The following is a 24114-nucleotide window of genomic DNA, read 5'->3' on the forward strand; positions in this document are numbered from 1 at the left end:
AGGTCCATGTATCAGAGATCCCTATAGTTTGTATACCAATGGATCGTTGTGTATTTTGTGACGATGAAGATGACTTGCACTAGAGGAGGGCTTCTTTGTCCACCTGATGTTAGAGACCCAATCACAACCCCCTTCAGTATGGAACGTATACCTTGATGTTCCCTGTAAGCCTGTCACATCCCCAAGTAGGTTTTTGTAGTTTGCTACGTAGTGTGACGTCAATGATGACGAATGGTTTACTATATAAGAAAGCTTTTTTTAATGAAATTTGTTGAGATTGCTTGTGCGATGTCCGGCGTACTCCCTGTTTTAGATCATTGCAAATAAAACAGCAATAAGTTTTGCGAACTTCCTGAGTCGGTTTGATTATTGATGTACGAGTAAGTTCTGCATCCCCATCCATCTCTAAGTATTGCTACCTCATCTTAAAGACCCCCAGGTCTCAGGGTTCAGGGGTCAATAATCGTGATCTACTAACCTGAGGCCAGAGGTGCCGTAGTTAGGGAAGGGGTGTTAAATAAGAATAGAGAGAGAGGGGGATGAACATAGGTTCCATTGAAAAATGGATAACCCATGAACTGTCTCTGTTGTGCCATCTGAAACACATAGCTTAGGATGGTCTCTTCACTGCAGGCTTTGGCCTTTCATTCTGGTTCCCCTGTGAATGCCTCAGTTTTTCTAGCTTTCAAAATAAGTCAGTCTTGCCTTTCTCAGTTGTGAAAATGTTCCTTACTGCCTGTGCTTGCAGTGCTTTGGATCAGATCAGACCATCCTATGTACACTTTCAGACAGAGTGATATTGTTTTTTTAGCTAAATAAATTAAGAGTATCTGTAATGGTGGACAGACCACTTTGTCCCTCCATAGCAGGGAAGAATTGGCTCACACCCGGTGGACTGCTTGTCTGACTGATCTTCTGCTGTTCACCTTGGGATGCTCCCTAGGTCGTATGTTCTAAGGTGCCTAGAGAGAGTAGTCATTCTTCCTTGACCAGCATTTTCTTATCTCCTACATTACACTGGCACACAGTGAAGTCCAATGCAATGTGAAAGAGCCGAACTTTAGCAAAAGGTTATAGTGCTAAACCAGAAAAAATGTTTGATAATAGAAAAACAATCGCTACAGGATATGTGCCAAACCAACATGATAAAGTAAATTATAAATTTCAAAAATCTTGTTTACACAAGAAAAAGAAGAAAGATAATGTTCTAAGTAATTCATTAAAATCCCCCTGAAGAAAACAAGTGTTGGTGTAGACCAATTACAAGGCATTTTTATTGATTTAGTTTTGAATGTATAAAGTGATTAAGCAACAAAATAAATCTCGTTAGTTGCTGTGGGAATATCACATACAACATAATGCTCTACAAACTTCTCTCCCAGGGTGGTTTTGAGAGTACCCATATTACAGAAGTACCTATTTAGCACCATGGCAATTATTGCACCCATGGGTGCAGACAATGGAAAAAGCACAAGAAATGTCTCTAGTAGTGAGGCTTCAGTCCCTTCTACAGCCTATGTATTTTGTGACGAATCCTATGGATCCCTTACTAAACCCCTGCCTAAAGTCTCCTCCCAGGTAGCCAGGGAAAGGCAGACGCTTCCTTATCCTGACGTTGGGTGTGGTGTACTGAAGGAGTATCACCTGGGAGGGAGAACAAGGCCCAGGGTGGTGAGGAGATCCGGTGGGATGAGACGCAGTATTTGTCTTTAAAAGGGAAGCAGGTACCAGGACATGCAAGGAATCAAATACGCAGTGTCGCATAGCAATTTGCTATGCAATTCTGTAGGTTTGCTAATCAAATGGGCACTTGTATAGCAACGTTAGCTATTTAAGTTGCCCTCTTCACTGAAAGCACAGCTCACCCTGCATGCCTCGCTTGACCCTCTTTTCTCTGTTCATTTCAAGTGCTAATGGAGATGAAATGCAGCAGTAATCATCTCCTCTACTCTTAAGTGCCAAATGCATTTGTGGGAGTGCTAGGCAAGAATGTTTTTCTTTTTCAAATAATTGCAAATCGGAAGTAATTGGGATGATAATTTTGTTAAGCTTTATATATCCTGTCTGGCAAATACGAGTATGTGTCAACTTTATATTTTTTTAAAGATAGTCATGCAATTGCATTCCTCAAATGTAAGTTGTACCATAATGTATAATTACAGTATTGATGCTGTAAAACACTGCATCATTTTTATGCTTTACATTATAGTTGAGATTAGTGTATTCAACTTTCATAGTGTGAACTATATTGCTTTTTGTTGGGGAAGATGCTTCATATTGACGAGCGAACACTTATGAAAATGTACATGATCAAATGCTTTTGATGGCAAACCTAGCCCTGTAACCTGCAGTTGCATACATCTTGCAACTGGTGCTCAAACCATGATCGAATCTATACTAGTTGACATTCTGCTTTATACAGGTACCCTGAAAGTGAGATGACCACAAACTACAATATTCCTCCTAGTTTGCCCTGTTCTCTGCCTGCTATGCAATCCACTTTGCCTAGTCTCTTTCTTTACTCTTACATAATGTCTACACAAAGTGAACTAGATGCTTAGCAAAGTAGTGATCAATAGTTCCACCCACTCTGTACATTTACAGACCTACTGAAAAACCAAACACTGTACTTAGCCTCCAGAGCTTGCTTTGCTTTATGATTATGATTGTATTATATATTACCAACTGCAGGAGACAGCTGGCCAAACTGTTTTCATAGCCTTTTTTATCATATCTATTTATTTGTGTCCGTCCATTCATTCAGCTAACCTTTTACATTTCACAGACACTCACCTATAGCTCGCAAAGTGTTTTCGCCCCACTTGCTTAGTCGAGTAGATTTTATAAAGGATGAGTAGCATTTGCAAGAGATGTTTGAAACTTTTATTTAACATTCACTGTGTGGCAGCAGTGTGCCAAACAGTGGGTTTGTAGTGACATGCAACATTTTACAGAAATCGCATTTTAAATTTGTTGTGCATTTCTCTTAGGTTGAATAGGTAAACTAAGTTATCCGACCTGCAGGTCACACTGAAGTTTGACAGAATTTGCAAGGCCTGACTCCTCTCGCTCATGTCTTAATTCAGTGGTATGCAAAAACTGCGATATTGTTGCTCATTTCATGTCTTAGGTACAAATAACTTCTGGTGACATTAACAATATTAGTAAAAACATTGCTAATCAAATTGGTCTGTTTGCTAATCAAAAAAAATTTAATTAACAAACACTGCTAATCCATTTTTGAAAACTGATTTATGCCTTGACATCTAATGACTTATTGTCGTTGTGTTTGAACCACCCATTAAACCTGTGGATGTGGGTAAAACTGATGACATCTTAATCCGAGGAAGAAAAGACAGTTGAGATTCCCAAGGTTAATAATCCCCCTTATTCCCAGAGATACAGTGGCAGGAAACCTATAAATAATGGCTTAAATTAAAAACCTTCTCCTTTTCAAATGAACCCTTGTAACCTTTCCTTAAATGCATTTAAGAGAGAAATCTGCACTACAAAACAAAAAGCCGATCAGAAAACCTAATTATGTTGATTGGGACTACAAGTCCCATAATCCCATAAATACTGGGACGAGGAAGAGAGCCCAAGAGCAATGTGGCGGTAGTGGTCAGCTTGTTAAGCAAAATGACCCACACCTGAGGAAGGCAGAGAGGCTTAAAGGGTCCCCTCGGGTGCAAGCCATTTATTTATTTATTTTTATTTTTTATTTATTTATTTTTTACATTTATAAAGCGCTCACACAGCCCGCAGGCATCGAGGCGCTGTTACAGGAATTGTTAGTTTTTCTTAGTTGTGATTTTTCTTTGTCTTAGTTACGTATTTATAACGCGCTTAAACACTCGGAGGTTTCTAAGCGCGGACCCGGGGATCGAACCTGTTGTTGCTTTGTGTCGTCTTGCTTCCAAGACGCGCACGCTGCCGCTGTGCTATCCTCCCGGGACTTTGTTGGTGTGCCTGGAACAGTCGCAGCAGTATCAGCATTAAAGCAAGTGCATGTTGTTGGCAATCCAGGCAGAGGTTGGTGGAAAGAAGGGATGCCAGGACTTTGACCAAGCAGATTCCAGGTGCCTATCCTGAGAAGGCCCTCTTCCCCTTAGATCTGAAATGGAGGTTGCACAGTGGAATGCGTGACGGAAGACTCCTTTTCCCCGTGTGAACCGAACTGCAGTGATTGCACAGCAAGAAGTGTGATGGAGACCGTACCTGAGTGTTGCCGTACAGCTGAGGGTCTCGGGAGCAAGAGGAGCTCTGTGACTGCATGGCGAGGATGAAGACGACTTCACAGAGGAAGGAAGGGTGTGTCCCCAATAGAAGCCAGAAGCAGTCAAAGTCCTGCAACACACAAAGGGAGCAAGACAGAAGCCGGTGAGTGTAACTGAGCATTCTGAGCCCTTGAGGGAACACAGTCGGGCAACTGTAGCCATCCAGAATCACTTGTGTAAGAGTGAAAGCATTAGAATACAGACTGTTGACTGCTGGACTGTGGGAGGTTACTAAAGTAGCACTCGCATGTGAATAAACAACTTCCCTAGCACTCACATAAGAGTAAAACATTCTGAATTAAGCTAATTGAATCTTAAACCCTCTAAAACAGATGAGACTGGATGCATGTGCTTAAAAGTAACTCTGAGGTCAAGTCTAACCGAAGAGTCAATTGTGAAGCTGTTAGTCATAGTACGACTGAAGTTGTGACTGAATATTGAATTGTGTGTTTGAGGGAGCAAGTATTGCCTAAGCCAAAAATGAAATAAACGTCGCCCAAGATAAGAGTGAAACAAACATTTTTTCCAAAGCCAAGCATGGTGCAAGCATTGCCCGAGGCCAAGAAGGTTACAAGCAAGTCCCAAGCCAAGAGTTGTGCAAGCATTTTCGTCAGCCAAAACAGACTAACAGGCATACACTGAAGCTGCTTTGGTGGGCAGAAAACAAGAGGCGAATGTAAGGTTGTAAAAAGGTGAAGTCTGCTGATTGTAAATGCTCCCAAAAATTTGGTGTAATCCACACTGCCAAAGACATAAGGGGAAGGTGAAATGACATACATAATGTCAATTTTGGTTGCTGATATGATAGAAAGACAAGAGTGGCAAAGATGCTGTCCTTTTGACAAAGGGATTGTACAGAAGAAGAGAGCCTCGCTTATTTGGAAGTGTTAAGGGGCACTAAAGTGAACCTTGTCTTTTCTGAACGTTGTTCAAAGTCACAAAGGTACAAACTGCTGAAGCTGTAGTAAATATTAAATGTTGCAGAAAGACAAATGGCATAAAGGCTGTCCTTTGGAAAGGGGGATGTTCAGAGGAAGGGTGCCTGGCCTTCAGGTGTTGAACACTGATGTGAATATTGTCTTTTCTGGAAAGTTACTAAAAATCACAAAGTTACTGAGTGTTGAAGCTGTGATTAAATCTTTTGGTTGTCAGATTGAAAACTTCAGAAGCCCAGTTTAATGTGGAACAGTATGGGGCTGGCGAGTAGACCTGCATGGGGAATCCTTTCAGAAGTTAACCTGGTATGAAGGTTTTCCAGGGGGAAGTAGTGGTGCTGCGAAGACATCCTGGCAAATATATAACTGGTGATTTATAAAACTATAAATAGAGACTTGAGAAGTGCTACCAAGAGGCTGCTTCTTTTTCTTTGCCAAAAATGTTCTTCAAATCTGACAAACTACATTTCTTTTATGACATTTCCAAGTTGTGACAAAGCATTATGACCCAGAACATCATTGATGCTATTTAATGAAGTGGATATATTATTCTAGGAGGAAGAAGAAATCTTTGTTGATTGAACATTGTTTAACAGAACTTTTCTCTTGACAAAGTGAAGAAATCAAGAACTTGTTTCTTTATGTTGAACGTTGGAACCAGACCTAACCTGGGGAAGGGGAGTTCATCCAAGTTACCAAGAAAGACTATAAATACATTGGCAATACAATTGTTGATATTTGTTGTGAAGGGCCATATATCTTCTTGTGTATTTTATGCTTAAGTGTGACGTCCAGATATCCTATGTTAGTGTTTCATTTAGTTTTGGATAGGCAGAAGAATCCTCTTCAGAGTAGGGATAGTTAAGCGTTTGATAAAACGTATCATTTAATTAAATCCAAATGTTGTCCGCCTCACATTTCGGACCCCTCACATAAGGTTATGGATAAATTGCTTGTAATTAAATATATATATGGCCAGAAAGGGTGCAAACTCTTTTGAGGGTCTATTAGAAACATATAAATTGTGGGGCATTATAGGGCCTTGAAATCCTCCCTTCTCCTAGTGTGGCCTGGCTGGAGGTTTTTGAAGGAAAGGGGTTACAGTTTGTTGTTGGGCCTTCCTAGATGTGTCCCCTTTGAGGCAATTCCACTTGAAATTAGTTCTAACATTGCTTACTGCTTTGTGGTGGATAAATACATGTAAATGGTATGCAAAGTTATCCTGGGTCAAAGGAAAACCTGACTCACTTTAGGGTCTTTTTTTCCGATAACTCCTCACACACTCTGGTTAATCTGCATTTTGTGAGCTGGATCGTTTGGTGATGAATCATCTTAAAACTATTAATGTTGAGTCGGTTGATGAGCACCAACAATTATGAATTCTATGCCAAATTAAAACACAATACATTTGCATGGGAACGGTCCCAGATTCTAGGGAAACTTAAGTTTAAATCGCAATATGCTAAGTATACCAGAGTTTTACCCCTGTACTCCCTTGTAGTCCTCTAATAAAGACTTGTGACTTGGAAGTTTTATTTTATATCCTTGTCTAAATATTCATCCTCTTTTGGAATATGCAGAAGCATGGAAGAATATTACTTGTGAATCAAGAGATGTCAACTTTACAATATTGAACTGGAAAGGCCACGCCACATTCTTACTGATTGCCCACTCCAAGTGGAGAAGTACTGTACTCTCTGAAATTCATAAGCACTGATCAGTTCTGGGTCAATATCTGTACAGCCAATTAATTGGTAATCACAGTGGCCTCATATTTTATTTTATTTGGAAAATAGCTATTGGCCACCTTGGTGACCTACAAGAACTTTAGGTTCTGACTTCTTTTAAGAAATTGAATCGACTGACATTAATGAAATATCCATTTTTACTTGTAAAATTGTTTTATTGACTGTATTATATTTGTATATTTGAGTCGTGTATGACCTCTTGTGCAAAAGGTTTCTTGTTAAACTAGATGCACATATAATACATTAAAAAAAATATATAATTTTTTGGGGTAGTATATTTACTCCCATTTGCCTAATAGTGTGCCACTTTTCTGTAAAGCTTCCCCACCTTATTTGCTAATGGCAATACTGTCTGATGCTGAGCTGCAATGTTTGATGGAGCTCTTTGGACTTGGGTGCACTGGGGACCAGGGGTGCCCACCTGGCCACTTGAAAGACTCCCTGGAGAAATCAAATTTGATTAGTATGTCCTCTGCCCCTTCCATTACTCAGAGGGCGCTACGAAAGTCATTGACCCTATGGTTATATTTTTTATATTTGATAATGCGAGGGGGGGGGACCTCCACTGGGTTGTGCCTTTTCTTTTGAATTTTGATAGTGTGTTGTGTGAGTGAACTCCCCGTTGTACTCTGGCGGATCACTCGGGGGGCAACGCACTCGCCTTGGAATCAAGACTACGCAGAGCAACACAGGTTCGATTCCCCTGGTCCATGCTTATAAATCTCTGGGTATTAAGCGCGTTATAAATAACCAATTATATAAGTGTGTGTAGTTGCTAGGGACTGTACTGACCCTGCAGCTACCTGCTGTACCTCCCAGATGGTGGAAAGAATGGCTCCGGGGTGAATCTCTCTCTCTCTCTCTCTCTCTCTCTCTCTCTCTCTCTCTCTCTCTTTCTCTCTCTTTCTCTCTCTTTCTCTCTCTTTCTCTCTCTTTCTCTCTCTTTCTCTCTCTTTCTCTCTCTCTTTCTTTCTCCCCCCCCCCAGGGCACGGCCATCGCCTTTGGATCCAGACCCTGTGGGTGGACCACTGCAGGAGGATCACCTGGGTGAGGGCTCCTCAGGGAGTGGTAGACCGGATGATGAGACGCAGTATCCCTCTCTTCCTTGTAACACCTTTATCCCATCTTACCTCCACCTTTTCCTGTACGAACACTTTTTCACGACGGCCCGTTCTGGGACAAAACAGACTCGCACACAAGCCACTTCCATGACATGGCCCAATACTATGGTCAAGCGAGGCCAGCCAATTATCGACAATCACTCACACCTGACTTCCATTACACTTCCCCACACAAATAAAAGGCAGAGCACGAGAACACACTCTGAGCGAGGCAAAACACACAAAGGTACAGCAGTTTCCAATTGGCAGTTGAACGAGGGGAGAAAGACGGCCAGGCACTAGAGGTTGGTGAGAGGGGTAACACCCTTGACCTCGTTGACAGAAAGCTGTTACTTTCAATAAACCTTCAAAGCAGAAAATGTAAGACCAGAAAACCAGGCTAAAGAATCCCGCATTGTGTGTCAGAGATATCGAGGGCCCTCCCGTGGAACCGACCAAGACGGGGAGGAGCAGCAGACACGGTGGTATCGTCCTTGGCTCCAAGAACAAAGAAGCAACAGAGAACAACACAGTCGGTGAGTTGGGGAGACCGGTCTGTGTTGAAGTCAAGGTTGCCAGCAACAAAATTGTAAAGTGAGCGCAAGAAGAAACCTTGTTAAACGTGTGTGATAAAAGACACAAGTGAAGCTAAATTGCTGGTGAATATTTAAACATTAGAGGAAGAGATGCGGTATCGTTGACCGAGTGGTCTGGCACCGTGAATGTGCTCAATCGAACGTCTCTGTACGATATCTTGGCGAAAGGAAAAAAAAAGAAGATACATGTGAGTATAATTTTGTGAACTGAATCGAAGTGGTCCTGCAACAGTTTAAGCAAAACCATTGCCCATTGCACATTCAAGTCTTTGATTCTGGTATCAAAAGGGGATCTGAGCCCAGATGAGGGGGATCCATGATCTGAGCCTGGGCGAGAGAGACTGAACCATGAACTTTGTAGAAGGGGGTGTGAGCCCAGACGAAGGGGACCCGTGGTCTGACCCCGAAGGAGGAAGACAGTCTTGAACTTGTGAAAATGAAACCTTGGCAAAGGAAAGGAACTTTTGTGTTTTGTTTGCTGCATGAGGCCCTCTGTATTAAGAGACTGTCATTGCGAGAGAGACTTTGGGCAGGAGGCCCTGTGTTGAACTGTTACCTTGTGGCCAAGAAGCCCGCACGTGCTGCCTTGCCCCTAGCTGAAAGCGCGGGGAAGGGAAGCTAACTGCTCAACTATCCTGACATATCATTTCTTTTTCACTTTTCTTTTACGTACATTGGTATCCCACACCATTTTGTATTTAGAAGTAAGGATTGGCAATAGGTTTATTAGTATAGGCCCTTTTATTTTGACAGACTCCACTACGATTGCGTTATTATTATTTGATGGTCGTAGCTTGCTCCCGTCCTTAGATTTAGGTTTAGATATGCGTTTTACCATTCCATTGAAATTCAATACACCCTTAAACTGTGATCACTTGTTTGTCTTCACTGTTGGATACCATGCCTGCCTTACACCACCAATGCACTGTATCACATCCCAAGGATTGTTATGGATCCCTTCGCTGAAGCCACTCTGTAATATAACTCCACAAACCCCATGGAAAACCTCATCTCAGGGCTCACATATACATTGGTGTGAGAGTGGTGACTGTTTGTGGCCCACAATATATCAGGAGGAGATGTACACAATAGACACAGGCAGTCCGCCACTCCATTTAGCAAACAAAGCACGAAGCGCATACAGCAGGAGAAAGGAAGTTCCGAAACGTACCCTCTGAGAAGTAATTACAAACCCCATGGTTGAATGAAGAAGCCACGAGATGCCGAGCGTTGGTTTATTGCGAAAGCTAGATGCTGTGAAAGCCCGAACACTCCCAGAATGGATTCAAAGATGCTGCACATAAAGATGCCGAGCGAGCAGGTGAGGCTAATCTCCCTCATTAGACCACATGAAAGTCCTCAATTTAACAGATTTTAAAATCTGTTGGTGGAATCCCAATCACTCGGTAAACCCAAGATCCAAAAACCAACGTACAGTTGCTTCCTTCACATTCCAGGATTCTTATTAAATTGGGCTGTGATTTTTAAAGGTCTTTGGTTAGGCTATCCTGCTTATCCTTCTAAATAAATGTGTATTTTAGGAGGAAATGGAAATTCCTGAAATAAAGACAATCTGGTACTTTTCATCCCAAAGGCAAAGAAAGCCAACACTAAAAAAACAGGCCTTCTCTATCGCTGCTCCAACCTTTTGGGAGAGAGACTTAAAGTGAAAGGCATGAGTCGGAGGTAATGTCAGAGAAGATAAACCTAATGAAAGAAAATTAAGCCTGTGAGAGTCTTGAGAGGTACCTAAAAGTGAAAGACAGAGGAAGGGTCCACACTGTGAGTAACCCCTGGAAGAGCCCACCCAAGAGAACCTTTCTATTTTAGTGTCCGACTAGGGTTGGACATTTGAAAAATAGATTTGTGAACTTTGTTAGCCATTCTGTGGAACATTTGTGTTGCTTAGGGTAGCCAAGATCCTAATGTCTATTTTAGTGGCCAACAGGAAGTTTCGAATCCTTACTTTGTAGGTAAGGGTGTCCCTGGAGGGAAAATTACTCTGAGGTGAAGTTATTTGGACACTCCCTTGGAGGTGTCGAGCTCGTGAGAAAGACCACTTTTATTTTACCCTTTCCGACCGTTTTCCTTGGGAACACCCTTATACTTGGTAGTTATTCCTCTAGTTCTCATAAGCGTTTGTTCCGGCTCCTTGCCCAAAAGAATATTAAATAAGATATGTTCCTTTGAACCAGAGCTATTGATTGGGAGGCGTCATTGCTCGACCTTACCGCAATAGCCAAATGCTCTTTAAATGAATCTATGTAATTATAACAATTGTTTAAATACATACAGGGAATTCTCTGGTCCTCCATGGAGGTGTGAAAACTTGGATGAATAAAGTTACTAATGTACTGAATCTGAATGGTGGGGTTTCAACCGCAGAACTAGAAATCGGACCTTCCTTTTGAACACCTTTTGGGTGACATATTTCCAGAAGGGCCACTCCGTAGCTGCCATTGTGACAGCTCTAATAAACAGTCAAGGACCTTTACCCGACTTGCACATTCAGTGGTGTTTCAGTCGGTTTTTATGTACTTCACACGATATTGCGTGCATTTTTCTCTAAACGTTCTTTGTGATATACCATAATCATGTGCATCCTCATCTTTTGTGTTATTGCACCCACTGAACTTCCTTTTGCATTCCATGTTGAACAGCAGCATAGATCTTTCGGCCTGCATCTTCAGTGCAAACTGTGCAATCAATGTATGTGCCTCCTATCCTCAGGTCTATCGCAAAAGTAGCAGACATTTTCTGTAATTATATAACAATACTTTGGCATCTTGTACAGGAACGTTCATTACCACTCAGAGTTCCCTCCAAGATCATGGTCTGCCAATTGTTGTTTGTATCTGGTGTTTAGTATAGGATTACTTTTGTGTGTGCATTTCCTGTTATGGGGCAAATGCCACCATGCATTACATTGGTTTATTTCTTCTGTATTCATGTCTTTGAAGTGCTCAGCAAGGCGTTTACAATCATTGTCCTCTCACTCCTTTTGAATTCTTAAAAGCACCAAGTCGATAGATTTGATCTAGTCTCCTATTGTTGGCATTGGCACAATAAACACAAATGGAAGTCTGCATCACTCGGGTGCTTTTGACTGGACTACGTTGGCTAATATATGCACATTACACCTTCCGTAACGTTAGTCAAACTGTTGTGCCTGAAACAGATAAAACAAATGTATGAAGACCATGGCATATAACAATGGTGCTATAATTGCACATCTGCCCTATAAATATAGACACTGTTGACTTAGAGTAAATGTTAGGACCATTATTTTAGGCCTGAAGATAACTTTCAAATGAAACCATAGAGATTAAAATCAAACCATGCATCACATACGCATTGGAGACTTTGAACGTAATTGTTGGCCATCTTGATGAAATCAGTCCTACTCACCTCGCACCATACTGACACAATAGCAGTTCTTCATGTGGTGGCACTTTCATATGATGTGAGCCATGACATCAGTTATACATTTTCCTCAAAACACTGGTGAACATACAAATGCTCTCCTACTAATAAGACTCAGCAGGATGATTATCAGCATCAGTAATCCCTCCGTGTTGTTCGAATCTTCACAGGATTTTAACACGTTACAGGTGAGGGAGAAGTGTTTTTTGGGAAAGGTGGAGGTCAAATGGTAAATTGAAAGCATCAGTCACAGTGGTAAAAACGTCAGAGAATTTTATTTTAACAACCAATACACTGGCATGTTCTGGAGTTCTCCCAAAGGGAAATGTATATCAAATGTTTAATTTGTAAGCACATTGGACCTTTCAATATTATCTGAAGAACCTTTTCATATGGCAGAGGGTTGTCTTTTTTTATGGCCACCATTCTAGTGCAAGAAAGCAACAATGGAATCGGGAATCCTCTGCAACTACCAGCCCCTCACCGGTCTTCCCTTCATAGGTAAGGTCTTTGAGAAAGCAGTAGCCACACAACTCTTTCCAACACATTGGTAGGACTGAAGGAGGCTGTTGGCTTCAATCTGATTTCAGACCTAGATGCAGCACACAAATGGCTACGATCACGGAGATTAACTATGCCCTTAAAATCCATGATGATGGCCCTCCTTTCCTCCAAGTTCTCCTTGACTTCTCAGCAGCATTCGACACAGTAGACCACCAAACTCACAGAAAATCTACCTCCCAGCATGGGGATCAGAACATTTTTCTTCAGCTGGTTCAAATCCTACCTTGCTAATTGCCACCAGTTTGTGCAAACGGATTCCTATAGATCACCAACTCGACTCATCACATGTGGAGTCCTGCAAGGATCCATCCTCTGCTCCTGATCTTCAATCCTTACATGGAAGTTCTCGGAGCCCTCCTCGCTCAACACAACATCCACCAATATGCAGATGACAAGCAGCTCGATCTTAAAATATCCTCCACTGAGGATATCCACAGGATGAAGGCCTGCCTCCCAATGATCCTAGATGTCCAGTGTTTACCTGAAGCTTAACCCCCCTCCAAGACTGAATTGCTGCCACTGACCAAAAACACCAAACGCACTGACATCCAGACCTGGCTCTCTGCTATGAACCTCAACGGCTTGACACCCCAGCTGACCACCTGCGCCAAGTCCCTTAGGTTTGACATCACTCCTTCAAATAGCAAGGAAGGCACAAAGAGTCTTGGTACAAACTTTCTCTTCTGCATAAAACCTATCCTTTCATCCCAGAAAACATTAGCTCTGCTGTCCAAGCCTCATCTACAAGGGTGTCACCCTGAAGTCCCCAATCTACCTCACTGAGCAACTCAGCATCTCTGGCGGCCAGGGATAGCCTGCAGCTCAGACACTACGTGCTTGCTTAGAAATGGAAGGATGGCACCACCTCATTCATGTTTAAGCAGAGTGTATTTCCCATCTTTGGGTTTTGCCGGTGTCTACTCGTTCATTGATTCTAAATGTGTGACTTGTGGAGGAAATGTACACAAGAAAGCCAGGAATACCTCTCTATTTGGATTATACTTTGCATTATCTGTTGCTGTGACTTAGTTAAACAGGCTCATTCCACCACCAGAAAATAAATGGTACTCTTGTCCAACAGCTTGCATTGGAGCACCAGAAAACTGCAGAGAAGGAGCGTTTGTTCCTGGTGTATGCAAAACAGTGGTGGAGGGAGTATCTTCAGATTAGACCATCCCACAGCACCAGGCTGGTGAAGATTTTTGCACAGGTATGTTGGATGTTTTTCTCTACGTATATGATCCACCCTGTTAATATCAGTGTCATGTACAGTTTAATTTAGTAAATAAAATCTGCAAAATATAACGTAATCTTGTAAACTTCCCAAAGTATTTAGTTTAAATGTATGAATCTATTGTATCAGAAAGGAGGCTGTTGTCTAGATTAAGGCTTTACATAGTTTAAGGTACCTTAACCCACACAGAAAGATGAATTATGAATAACAGAAGTATCTCCTACTGGTGAATTGGTTTGTTAAATACACTTTTAAAAGTATTCCATAACATTTATAATCCATTTAGTTATATTTTCAATACATTTTCACATTGTTATTCAACTGTCCCTTTTGTTTAATTTCTGGTGCTTTCCATTAGTCTGTGTTGCCTTCGCATCTGCTCGAGTTTGTCATTTTAGTTCATCCTAAAATGTAAATTAAACGCTATCTGGTTAGTTTCTTCAATCTTCTCATGTTTACTTTGGATGAATTGTAGCGTAAGGCTTGAGCCTGACCGTTCTTTTGGAAAACTTTAGGTTGGAGTTGATGCTTTTTTTCTAGCTTCTTCAGGCTTTATCCAGCTGTTCAATCACCATTATATTTCTCAGCTTAGCCTGAATGAAACTGGGCTGTACAGTGTGTGCCTGAGACCAGCTTGAACTTGTAGCACACAAAAGGAAATGTTCGAACTTGAGGCTTTTATTGTTAACATTGAAAGATCAAGGGCATCATTCTAGACTAACAAGGTACGTCAAATGGGCTTTTTGGGATAAGGAGAAATATTTGAGCTTGGCAATTTTGTAACCCTATTGCACTCTTTTTCTGCTCACAAGAACTCCAATTGGTCCACAGAATGCATCAGAGTACCTGCTGTTTTGGACTCCCGTCTTTGGACAGGCCACCTAGTAGAAGCCATGTACAACGTTTTGTATTTAAATGTTCTTCCTCTCTTTTTTGTAATTGACTATATAATTAGCCGGCTTTTACCTTTTTTTGGAGTGGTACTAGTGATAAATGTTACTATGAATTAAAAGGCTAGAAATGTGTATATTTCTATGTACTTTTTGTGTGTCAGGTTTTTTTCATGTATTTGCTTTTTATTGATCCGAAATAAACTAATGAATTTAACACTCCCAAGGTTATGAATCCTGATTCCTATTGAGGTGAAGTGTCCCCCAGATTAGGAACTTTGTTAAGTGCATTTTTATCACTAAATTCTTCCAGAGTCATACAGCCATCGCAACAACATTCAAGAGAACTCTACTATATGGTATTATGATTCAGTTGATATGATTTAATGCTCCTGCATCCTGTCCACTTTACTCCATGTTTATGGGAGTTCATGCCGAGGGGGGGATGGGACTGGAGCCTTAGCAATCAATGTGCACTTCCCCTTTCAGAATTTACCTGCAGAGGCAGACAGCAAGCATTGAGTGCAGCCATGCCCTAGCCACTGCCCACCACATTCCTTCCCTTCAGTCCCTTGCTCCACAGCGGACACCGGCCCAGCCCTTATATTTTTGGTTGCTGCTTCCCCAGAGTATTTTTGATTGATTTTCTTCCTCTTACCAACCTGTCCCCCGGCCCCTGCTCACCTCTGCCCTCTCCTGTGTGTCGGGTAAAGCCAGGTTTTCGCTGTGCACCGGATGTTGTAGGTTGTTTTTAGTGGCAAACCATCATGCTCTTTGTTTAGCGTGTTTGGGCACACTTCACCACTAGGAGACGTGCACTCTGTGAAACACTTTCACAGGAAGGCTTGAAACTTTGGTTGGCGCAGTGGGAGAAGATCTTCTGGTCTCCTCTGGATCTTGTAAGAAAATCTGTTGCTTCTAAGACAATGAGTAAAACCTTTCTCTTCAGCACTCTGCCCAGGTGATACCCTTGGAGGGATTGAGTAGATCAGGAGAGTCCTTGCAGGACTGAACATGTGTAGCCACTGCAATACCGGGGTCCACTCGGAGGTGGCTGTTACTGGTGTGTGTACTGAAGGCACTTTCGGGGTCTGTTATCGGACTGCGGTCTGAGGAAGCCTTGCTCTCTGATAGGGCTCCTTTTTAGGAATCCGGTTCCTGATGGACGTGTGCCTTGTACTAAGATACATACCGAGCCCCATCCATCTTTGCTTACTGGGACTGAGGTCTTAAGAGACATGTGGTCGCAGTAGGCCTGCATTCAGACTTTCTTCACAGAGCTGCCGGACCCATACATTCACCAGCCCCACACATCAGCTGTGGACCACAAAGGCGTCCTGTTTTTCTGTGGAGTGTGGTGGGTCAGAAGAAGGAGGCAGACTCTGCAAGGACATGTTAAAAGTATATAAAGTATAGAATAAGGCCTATCTTTCCCCATCTCTATGGGGTGTTCCCTGCCTACTTTACTAACTAAAGCTGCTTGTCAGGCGTGCGTAATATTCCAAATAAATCAGTCCGCTGTCAAATCCAGCTTAGCTTACCATAACCACTATAATAACCAACTAAGGTCAGTAGACTGACCCCCTTCTCCTGAATGCTGTCTTGTCCCAGATGCTTTCTGGATTTTAATGTTCTCTTTAGAAGACCATACGTAAAGTCTCTTGTGACGTGTTGAATTAATTTCTGTAACTCCCTCAGGGGATTTTCAGTTTCTCCTTCCCCTCTCTTAGGTGGTTTCTTGTTCCGATAAAATTCCTTCCCTCGCTCTTATAGGACTCCAAGTATATTATCCAGCTCTCTTGATTGGTGATTGATTCCAAATATGTATCTTTCACCTAAAGTTTTCATTTATTTGCACGATGTATCCTTGTGACCCCACTGGGTCTTGGTTCCCAAATGTGTCCCTCTGGTATCTTTCTGCTTATTTCGTGGGTAACTTTTCAATTTTCACAATGGATTAGAGTTCCAGTTTTATTTATAATCATACAATTTTTTATAATTGGTTAATTATAACATGCTTTATACCCAGGTTTCTAAGCACGGACCCCCAGGGGATGGAACCTGTGTTGCTCTGCGTCATCTTGCTTCCAAGTCTAACGCGTTGCCCCTGAGCTATCCTCCTGCATTTCTCACTCTCCTTGAGTTATATATTTCTCTATCATGTTTACACAGTTTTGACTTATTAATTTGTTTCCCAGTCTTCTCTCATGGGTAATGGGATGAGTTTCTCTTAGTTTACAATAACTCCCTCTGTGTGCCGGTGGACCTGTTCCCCTTATTACCTTCTGCAATATGGGGTAACGTCTCTGGTACCTGTAGGATTTTTCTTTCTTCCTCCGCTTCCTGGCTGCTCAGCAGTGTTCACTCCATGGCATTGGCTTCATACGCAGTCAGCTCCGGTGCCGCGGCTGTTCAGTTGGGGAGTTGCTTTCTCCAAATGGTGGTGTTGGCATCGTTGCACAGGCCGGTTCCCCACCGTGGTTCTTGCATGGTCACGCCACCACCAAGCTCTCTACTTTAGGGCCCTTGGATTTCTCCTCTTTCGCAGAGAAATTTCGAATTACGTAGGTTCCTCGCTCCACGTCAGCTCTGCCTCCTTCAGCCATGTTACGCACAAGGGGCTTCACTGGTCTCTCTCTGCTCTCCTTCTCAGGGCCCGATTCTCAACGGGTTAAGTTCCAAAAATGTAGTAGAAAGTGGTTACAACATTTTTGGCCCTTACCACCTGAAGTCTGTGTATTTTTCTGAGGTCTGAGGAAAAGCACCACTTTCGGAATTGGTGCGCTGGTTGCTAGCATTGGCTGTAAACCAACCTAGCAACCGGCACTTTCAGAATGGAGGCTTTTGAATTCCGATTCTGGTGGCACTCCTCCACTATAGAGAAAGCTAAAAAGTGGCGCACAGACACAGTATCTTTTCGGTGGTGGTCTGGATCACTTTTGTGGAGGAGTGACAGTTAGCAGTGGTAGGTCTGTCCCCACACTGTGTGTGTGTGTATATATATAGCAAATGTTGGTTTGAGAAATCGGTCTGTGCACAATACAATTCTTTTTTGTTCTAGAAGTGGTTGCCCTGATATTCATGTGACATTAAAAAATGAATGCATTCCCTTACTTGTTAAAGTTGTGCATACTACTTTTGACTACTAATTGGAAAACACACCTAACTCTAGCGGGTGTGTATATTGGGCTTCTCTCCGTTTTAAAGAGGGACATCCTGCTTCATTGGAACGAAGCCTGCTGTAAGAAGCGGCCCATATCACACGGAAAGCTTACAAACTACAGGTGCCGCCTGTTCTCGGCAGCACTTTTGTTGAATTGGGATTACCGTGCAATTTAACTAAAATGCTTCTGAGACTTGCGATCCACCCATTATTCCGTGAAAACCCCCTTGGGGGAGTTGGGACAAAATACCTTGATTCGTCAGAGTTGGCAGGGACAGGGGGAAATCTGTCTGGTTTCTAACCATTCCACCTGGGTCCTTGGCATGTCCCCATTTTGTTCCCCACATTAGGTGTCCCCCCAGCATGGAGCTATTTGGCTCAGCCTCTGTCGATGCCAGCCAAGACTTGAGCCCTGAGAGATGCCCTGATCCCTTCAGCAACTGCCAGGATCATTCTTCAGTGGAAGACAGGCGTTGGAGGTTTCAGGACCTCATGCACTCCATTCCAATATTTCAAACGTCTCATGTGGACGAGGCTACTTCCTGATCCTCAGCAAGGGGTCCATCATGCTCTGCCTCAACATCTGCCTCTACTGGTGAACTCAACTGTTTCCATGTTGCCTTCTGCTCTGTCCCTGACTGAAAGAGGGGCGCCTCTACGGGTGCCTTTTCCACTTCCTCTGACCAAAGATCCACCGCCCCTGGCTCCCTGGCTGAACTACTGGGTGATGATCCCCAAGGGGACCAGGAAACTGCATTTGAGGATACAGAGGAGACCTCGATGTTGGCAAAGACGATCAATGACAAAGTGCAAGGCTTCATGGATTACCTGGGAATTCTTGTTCCTGAAAACTGTTAGGCTAAGGGGGCAGTAGGGGTCCTCTTTCGACCTCTCATTAAAGTAGGGTGGATAAGGTGGACATTGTGTTGGAATCTGATGTGGTTTGGGAGGCAGTAAACTTTTGGCAAAAAAACTTTGGTTCCACCAATGGCAAAAATAGTAGACCCTCTGGTGCCAGTCCCTGCCCAGGGGAAACTTTCTGATTGGGGGGGGGGGGGTAGTCACACATACCACCATAGTGGTAGCTGCAAGCCTTTTTGGCAAAGGTCGGTTTTCTTCCTCTCGGTGATGACCAGATCATGGACGCTGCTGACGAGAGGGTTAATTAAATTGTGGCCATATGTTTCGAGGAAGCAAATGCTGAACATTCTTATGTTATGGTGAGAACTTGGAGATCTACACCCTCCTCCCTTCTGACTATCAGGAGGTTTCCTTTTTGAGTTTGTTGAGACATGGCAGGTTGACCAGGTCCTAATTGAGGCCACTTAACACCACTTGCACATCACTGTGAGTGCTATGGGGAGGGGAGGGGGAACCCTTGAAGTGGGAAGGGTGGGGGCGTGGAGTCCTTCCAAGACAGGTGCTCATGAGGGCTACAGTTCCACACAGATGTTCAAGAACTTATCTCCGGTTTGCCATTTAAGTGGGTAGAACTCATCAGTCTGGATGTGGATGAGCAGTGGAATAAAAAGAAAACCAGTGCCCAAAGGGCAAAGTGTCTTGCTTCATTCACCAAGCCTCTGCCAAAGGAGAGTGCCCCAGGCCTGCTGTGTCAATCCATATCCTCTAAAAAATTATTTAAGGGGTTCCATGGTCTGTGCAATAGTCTGAACAGACCGCCAAGTATTCTTCAGAAGAAACTGCCATGGCCACTCGTAGAGTCTAGGGATTATTTTCTCTGTTGCCCTCCGGAAATCCCAGGCAGGATTCAGGTTCATGGCTCGCCAGTGCAGTGTGGACGGTGAGGGATGCAGGATTCGTTATCTACAAAACTGGAAGGCGATAACCAACGACCTTTGAGTTATTTTGGTAGTCGGGGGAAGGGGCTGGAGGGTAAATATCACCTTAATCTCCACCTACTCTCCACCACCCCCACAGAGTCATGGAGGCAATTGAGAGGGTCCCAATTTACGAGAAGTGGTTGGTCTTTTACTCGAGTTTCTTTAACGTTCTGAAGAACAATAATGCAGGCCTGTAGAGTGTTCTGGACCTCTCCTCCTTCAATCTACCTCCAAAAAAGGTTCAACATATAACACACACTCCACTATGAACTTTCACCTGGGCGACTGGCTGGCAGACGTTAACTTGCAAGATGTGTATTTGCACGTCCTGATTTGCCCCCTCACAGTTGTTACCTCAGGTTTTCCATCGGAGAAGATCCCTTTCAGTACAATGTCCTTACATTTTTCAACAAACTAATGGCTGTTGTCGCAGCTTCCTTTCGGCTAAGAGGTATGCACAGCTGTTTAAAAAAGGCAGAATTGTAACCCCAGGCCCATTCCAACCTGCTGTTCTTATTGTACTTGATGCTCTCTCTGGGTCTATTGATTGATGTGAAGAAAGCCACCCTGATTCCAAAGCGGAAATTGAAATGTATAGGGTTGTTATGGGATTTGGCCATAGGTAGAATGTTACCATTAAAAGATGGTCAGGGATGTTCTGGAAAGAGTGGGGCTCTTGTCCCGTTCCCAGATGTCAGCCTGGTGGTTCCAGTGTCTGCTGGACTGCATGTCTGCCTTCATTCTTCCTGTTCGCATGGCTTAGCTTTAAATGCGCTGCACACAACTTAATTTGGTGGCTTGATAGGAATAAATAAGACTTGGGACCCTCAATCTAAAACCGTTCCTAACCCAGAACGGATCTTCGAATGGATTGTCCTCCCACGTGTTCCTCATCTTTAATATTCAATATCGAGCTTCAGCTGCTTTGGAATTATTTTTTTCAGCAGAGGGCAATGTGCGTCGATGCAGTCGACTCAGTGTCCCTCAAGGGCCTCTGTCTCGAGGATGATGTCATCGAAGGCATGTATAGCACACGCAGTGCGCGTTGGCTTCAGTTCTGTTTTGCCGCAAAGGCTATCGCTTCGAGAAATATGGCGTGCTTCGTTACGACATCATCTTGTAGTATGTCTTCTTCGTTGACACATTACTACCCCGAAGACTGGGTTCAAGAAGTGTCGAGATTGTGACTCGAAAATGTTGTTGACCAATCCCCACAGTGTATGTCTGTGGTGTCTCAAGGTGGAGCATAAGACTTTCGACCTGCTCCAACTGCCAGTCGATCACCGGAAAGACCTTGAAAGAGCGAAAGGAGAAATTGGCGGTAGGTAGAAACTCCAAAAATCTCCTTCTACCCCAACCAAAAAGCTTTCGACCAACGAGTCGACATTGAGTGCTCCATCTAAACCTATGGTGCCATTGAAAGGTCTTGACGACTCCTTGAGCGTCGAAGGCACAATTGTCAAACCCTTGATGCCTGAAAAAACATATGTTCCTTTACTAAAGAAAGAATATTTTAATTCCCTTTTCAATATGTGAGGAGAATGAACCCTCAGACAACGATGCACCCTTTCATCTCGATTTTGGCACAACAAATGTGCCTGAAAGTTTCATTTCTGAGGAATCAAGGTTGAAAGACCTTTATGATAACTTGCAGATGGCCATTGGGGTAGACACCTCACCTGAGCTAGAATTTGGAAGGCCAGATGCTGGGGAACATGCAGTTGCATCTTCTAGACAGCTAATGTCCAAGGTGGTAGAATATATGGGCTGGAGTAGACCTCTGTTAGTATTTGAGCAGAATGATCTTACGGACATCCCGTATAAGGGTCCACAGTTTGATCCTATACTGCCTTTCCATAATGCTCTCCAAAAAAGGGTGGCAGCAAGTTGGGAGACGCCAGAATCTAATCTGGCTTTGAATAAAAATCTGACAAAAATACTGCTCTTCCAGTAGTGACCCCGAAAACCTGTCTAAACACCCCATTCTAGAGAGTCTGGTGGTGCAGACAGCTGCTGCTACTTCCAAGCAAGTAGCTTACCCTACAATCCCTCCAGATAGGAACGACGAAAGAGTAAATGGATGGGCAAGGAAAGTATTTTCTGCAGGGAGTATGATGATAAAACCCACCAACTCCACATGTGCCCTTGCAAAATTCGCATTCACTCTGAGGGACCACATTTCCATAGCGGCAGAGCACATTCCTGAGGGGGAAGAAAGAGACTGTTTCTTGGCCATAATTCGGGACAGCAAAGAAGCCATGTGCGAGTCTCTTCAGTCGGGTCTGGATTCTCCTGACAGCAGCAGCAGAGCAATAGCTAGTAGATTTGCGTGGTTGAGGAAGTCTTGCACCAGATGTGCAATCCAGACTTCTCCATGCCCTTTGACGGGTTTCACCTTTTGGGCCGCAAGGCTGACGAGAGCCTTGAGAAATTGCATACCTCAAAGGCAGCAGCCAAATCTTTAGGTGCTGCTATTAGGCAGCCTCAGCCTTTTCGCCCGAGTGGACTAGCTAGAGGAGTAGATCTTATTGCTACTTGTGAATAGCAAGAGGAATGGCTGGTCAAAGAGGCCAAAGAAGATTCCTCATGGTGGACGAGGGAGAGGTGCAAAGCCAGCTCAAGCAGGGAAATCTTTACCATCTACCAGTGCATCAGCCACCTCAAAACCTCCGAGGTCTTGAGTCACAGTTCACCAGTGGGGGGTAGACTGCCTCAGTATCTAGAAGAACAGCAAGACATTACTTTGGATGCTTGGGCATTGGAAATCGTAGCCCACGGTACTGCCTTCCTTTCAAAGACCTCAGAGCAATCCACCGGGGAGCCACTCTTTGAGGATTCCAGATCTGCTCCTTGTGCAGGAAATATTAACCCTGCTAGAGAAAGGTGCTCTAGAGCCGGTGCCTGTAGTGGAGAGGAACGAGAGATGGTATTCTCCATATTTCCTAATACCCAAAAAAGACGGCGGACTGCGACCCATCTTATACTTGAGATACTTGAACAAGTTCCTCAGGAAGGACAAGTTCAAGATAGTCACACTTTCTCAGATCCTTCAGGCCCTCCAACTCCAGGATTAGATGGTGTCATTGGACTTTCAGGATGCTCATTTTCATGTGCCAATGCATCTCAAGCACCAAAAATATCTGAGGTTCGCCGTTGGTGGTTCTCATTTTCAGTTACGAGTTCTGCCATTTGGGCTGACCTCCGCCCAAGGGTTTTCACCAAACTGAAGGCGGTGGTGGCAGCGAGTCTCGGGAGAGGGGGGATTCACGTCTACCCCTACCTGGACGATTGGCTGATCAAGGTGCATTCTCCCGGATCATCTCAGTCACCTGCCACTCTCTTCACAGACTGGGCTTCTCCCTCAATTACAAGAAGTCTCATATGATACCTTCTCAAAAGCTCCAGTTCACCAGGGCTGTACTGGATACATCCTTGGGAAAGAGCTCGCCACCTGAGGTGAGGGCTCAAGATATTATAGAGATGGTCTCCAAATTTAATTTCCGAGAGGCCAAAGTCTACCAGCCTTCCATTGTTTGAGGTTGCTGGGCCTCATGGAATCCTGCATTTTTCTGATGCCAGAGGCTCCCCTGAGAAATGAATCCCTTCAATGGGCCCTCAGAACTCAATGGTACCAGTTATCAGGAAAGATGTCGGACCTACTTCAGGTTCCAAGTAGGGTCGCACAGGATCTTCTGTGGTGGGCCTGCAAGGACAACATTCTGAAGGGAGAACCCTTTTGGCAACCATGGCCGGAGATAACAGTAGTGACGGACGCCTCACTTGCTGGGTAGGGCGCCCACACCAACGATCTGACAGTCCGCGGTCGTTGGTCTCCGAGTCCAAACTACATATCAATCTTTTGGAGCGCAGGGCAATCAGACTAGCGCTGAAGGCCTTCCTGCCCTCTGTAAGGGCAAAGAATGTCCTGATAATGACGGACAACACTGTGGCCATGTACTACCTCAACAACATTGGTGGTGTAGGGTCACTACCAGTGTGCAGAGGGGCAATGCAGCTTTGGTACTGGGCAATTCAAGAAGGAATCGCTCTATCTGCAGTTCACCTAGCCGGAGTAGAGAACACGGCGGCGGATGCTCTGAGCAGGCAGAGCACAGTCTCCCACGAGTGGGAACCAGCTCAGGAAGTCCTTCAATAGATCTTCACCCTTTGGGGAACCCCTCAAGTGGATCTGTTCGTGACCAGTGTCAACTGGAAGTGCGAATTGTACTGCCCCAGGGAACTTCCCCCAAGAGGAGCTCTAGGAGGCATGTTCGTAGTGGACTGGGAGTTTCCACTCCTGTACGAATTTCCTCCAGTCCCAGTCATTCCTCACGTGATCAGG

The 24114-nt window shown here is 43.8% G+C and overlaps 1 protein-coding gene across 2 annotated transcripts in view; it reads left to right on the plus strand.

The window, feature by feature from the left end:
- Positions 1-24114, plus strand: part of CEP76 (centrosomal protein 76) — a 616847-nt gene that overhangs the window by 400190 nt on the left and 192543 nt on the right. For both annotated transcript variants that reach the window (XM_069620830.1, XM_069620831.1), the window contains exon 7: positions 13726-13854. In XM_069620830.1, the coding sequence (XP_069476931.1) occupies positions 13726-13854 (129 nt within the window). The remainder of the gene's footprint in view (positions 1-13725; positions 13855-24114) is intronic.

The sequence above is a fragment of the Ambystoma mexicanum genome, chromosome 5q, assembly GCF_040938575.1.
Source record: "Ambystoma mexicanum isolate Mex_15411 chromosome 5q, UKY_AmexF1_1, whole genome shotgun sequence".
NCBI lineage: Eukaryota > Metazoa > Chordata > Amphibia > Caudata > Ambystomatidae > Ambystoma > Ambystoma mexicanum.